This window comes from Oncorhynchus clarkii, chromosome 19 (assembly GCF_045791955.1).
Source record: "Oncorhynchus clarkii lewisi isolate Uvic-CL-2024 chromosome 19, UVic_Ocla_1.0, whole genome shotgun sequence".
NCBI lineage: Eukaryota > Metazoa > Chordata > Actinopteri > Salmoniformes > Salmonidae > Oncorhynchus > Oncorhynchus clarkii.
The window spans coordinates 9,121,706-9,124,162 of record NC_092165.1 but is presented as its reverse complement, the minus strand read 5'-3'; the positions used below and the strand labels follow the sequence as shown (position 1 = coordinate 9,124,162).

Genomic DNA, 2,457 nt, shown 5'->3' with positions numbered 1-2,457 from the left:
ACTTTATTGTCCATTTATGGTCAATTGGTATTTTGTCTTTGGCTTCCATGACAGGAAAGCTAAAAGTGGCAGTCAGACATGAGCTAAGGGTGCCAGTGAGGGACAAACAGTGCTTGGTACCTCAGCCAATGGGCTCCCAGCCATGTATCCAGTGACTCCACACGACTTCTGACTCCAATAGAGTTCATACACGTACCAAATGTGTCATGACACATACACAGATTCCCAGATGATTCATTTGGGCTGTGATGTGTTGACACGGTGTGATTCCTGACTAGAATGGAGCCATATGTTCTCTATAGTACCGCTACTAAAACCTGCTAAATCAAGACAAGCTCTTGGTGAAACTACCAAAACAAAGGAAGAAAGAGAAGAAAAGGTGAGAGATATTCTTGGCTATATTTTCATTGACCTGTACTGAGTTTGGATGAATTTACATTAGGAGGAGATACGTTTACAGACATTCCCCTGAATAACTAAAACACCTAGTCAGATACCAGAAGGTAGTAAATCTGATTTGTGAACAAGCTAGATCAATATATGTCCATTGTGTTATAGTGGAAACGTTGCCCCCCCCCCCCCCCCCCCCCCCCCCCTCTTGACCTCATCCTCACCTCACCTCTCCCTCCACCTCTCCTTTCATCCAAAGCTGTGCTCCCGTCCCACTCTCTCTGTCAGGGTCCTGCCGTACACACAGACCAGCCATACCACCGTAATAGAATCAATCACACACAACTCAGACAAGGTGAGCAGCACGACATTTGACCCATAAACCCACCAACCCCCCGGCTGGTCAATATTCAAATAAAAAACACCACCACCTCATCCTCTCTTCCATTATCCACTAATTGTTTTCTAAACGATATCCACCCTCCCCTCCCTCTCTCTCCTCCTCTCCCCATTTACATTAGACAGTATATTTAAAGGAAGCAGGGAGTTCATTTCCCAGAACTCACCAGGAGCTCCCGTGAGGCTTCACTTCCCCTCTCCCCCGCCACCTCTACGCCGCAGACAGACCCGTTCCTTTAGCAGCTATCGCTAACACTAACACTAGCCACCCCGACAGACCTGAGAGGACCTGGACATTAGCTAATCCATATTTATTGCATCTGGTCCCTCTTCCCCCGGCTTGTAATTTGTATGGAGAGACATATTAGCGCTAACACGCTAGCCCTGGCAACAACAGGTTCAGACTGGTGTGAGATGCTACACGTCTGAATTGACTTAGCGTTAGCCTCGCGGGACCTAGCGGGAGGGAAGGTACTGGCTAGCAGGACTTGTCTGGCCGTATTGAGTTTCTGTGATGGCTGTTTAGCTTGTAGCTATGTGGGGGCAGAGGGGGGGAACAGAGGGTGCCCCGGCTCAATGAGTTTACTGACAGGAACCCTTAGACCACAGGGCCAGGGATCGATAGTCCCTGCACTGAACTACACAGCACCGCCAGACGAGACAGACCCAAACAATGGGGGATAGTATTACATTACACACAGTCACTCACAGACGTGTACTTACACACACATACATGTACTTACACACACTTACATACCGGTACATGTGTGTTCATACTGGATTTATTGATATGAAAATGCTTATGTCTCTGATTAACAGGCACGCATTGCTACACACACACACACACACACACACACACACACACACACACACACACACACACACACACACACACACACACACACACACACACACACACACACACACACACACACGTCACCTCTGGAGGTTATGTTTTCCTCCCTTGGTCCTGGAACCTGGTCTCCAGGTGGTCCCATGTGTCCCTCTGAACAAACACTGTCTCCCTCTCCACTTCCTCCTGTGTCACAGGGCCAGCCCCAGACATTGTGTGGCCGCCGCCCACCGTGCAGCCCCGTGATTGGCCAGAGGGTCACGGAGTTGACATTTATTAAAGGAAGTTACACGGCCGGTTATGGGGAGCTGACAGTCCTCTCGTCACGTCTCTGGTCCCGCCAGGAATCACAGGGGTTTGGGTTTCTGCCTCCCAACAATAAAATAAACAATGAACTTGTTAAGGGCCTGTATGACCCTCTCAGGGCTCCCTATTGAACCAAAATGACAGCTTTCGTTTTGCAGCTCTGTGCCACTGGGATCTGTAGTTCTACCGGAGTAGAGTAGGAGAGCTAAGGCAGTGGAGCTAAGGTGGACTACATGTCGTCTGCCATAAAAACACATGTTGGGGTTTGGGAAAGGAGAACATTTGAAGTATTTCAAGGTAGTCCTTGAAAACCACAGAGAGTGGAACGCACACCACAAACCTGTGTATTATAGCAGCCTGTCATTTCACATATTGTAGCGCGAGGGAATGAACGAGGGAACGAAGGAGGAATGGTGAAGCTAGGGGCTCTCCAGGGAGAAGAGGGTTCAGTAGACTGTGAGGAACAATGAAAATCAGAAAGTAGAAAAGTCCAGTGAAATGGACAGAGT

The 2,457-nt window shown here is 48.6% G+C and overlaps 1 protein-coding gene across 1 annotated transcript in view; it reads left to right on the top strand.

The window, feature by feature from the left end:
- LOC139375539 (osteocalcin 2-like) overlaps window positions 1–2,079 on the top strand; it is a 116,505-nt gene extending 114,426 nt beyond the window's left edge. The window contains exon 4 of the mRNA XM_071117368.1: window positions 1,840–2,079. Coding sequence (XP_070973469.1) covers window positions 1,840–2,079 — 240 coding nt within the window. The remainder of the gene's footprint in view (window positions 1–1,839) is intronic.
- The last annotated feature ends 378 nt before the right edge of the window (window positions 2,080–2,457 follow it).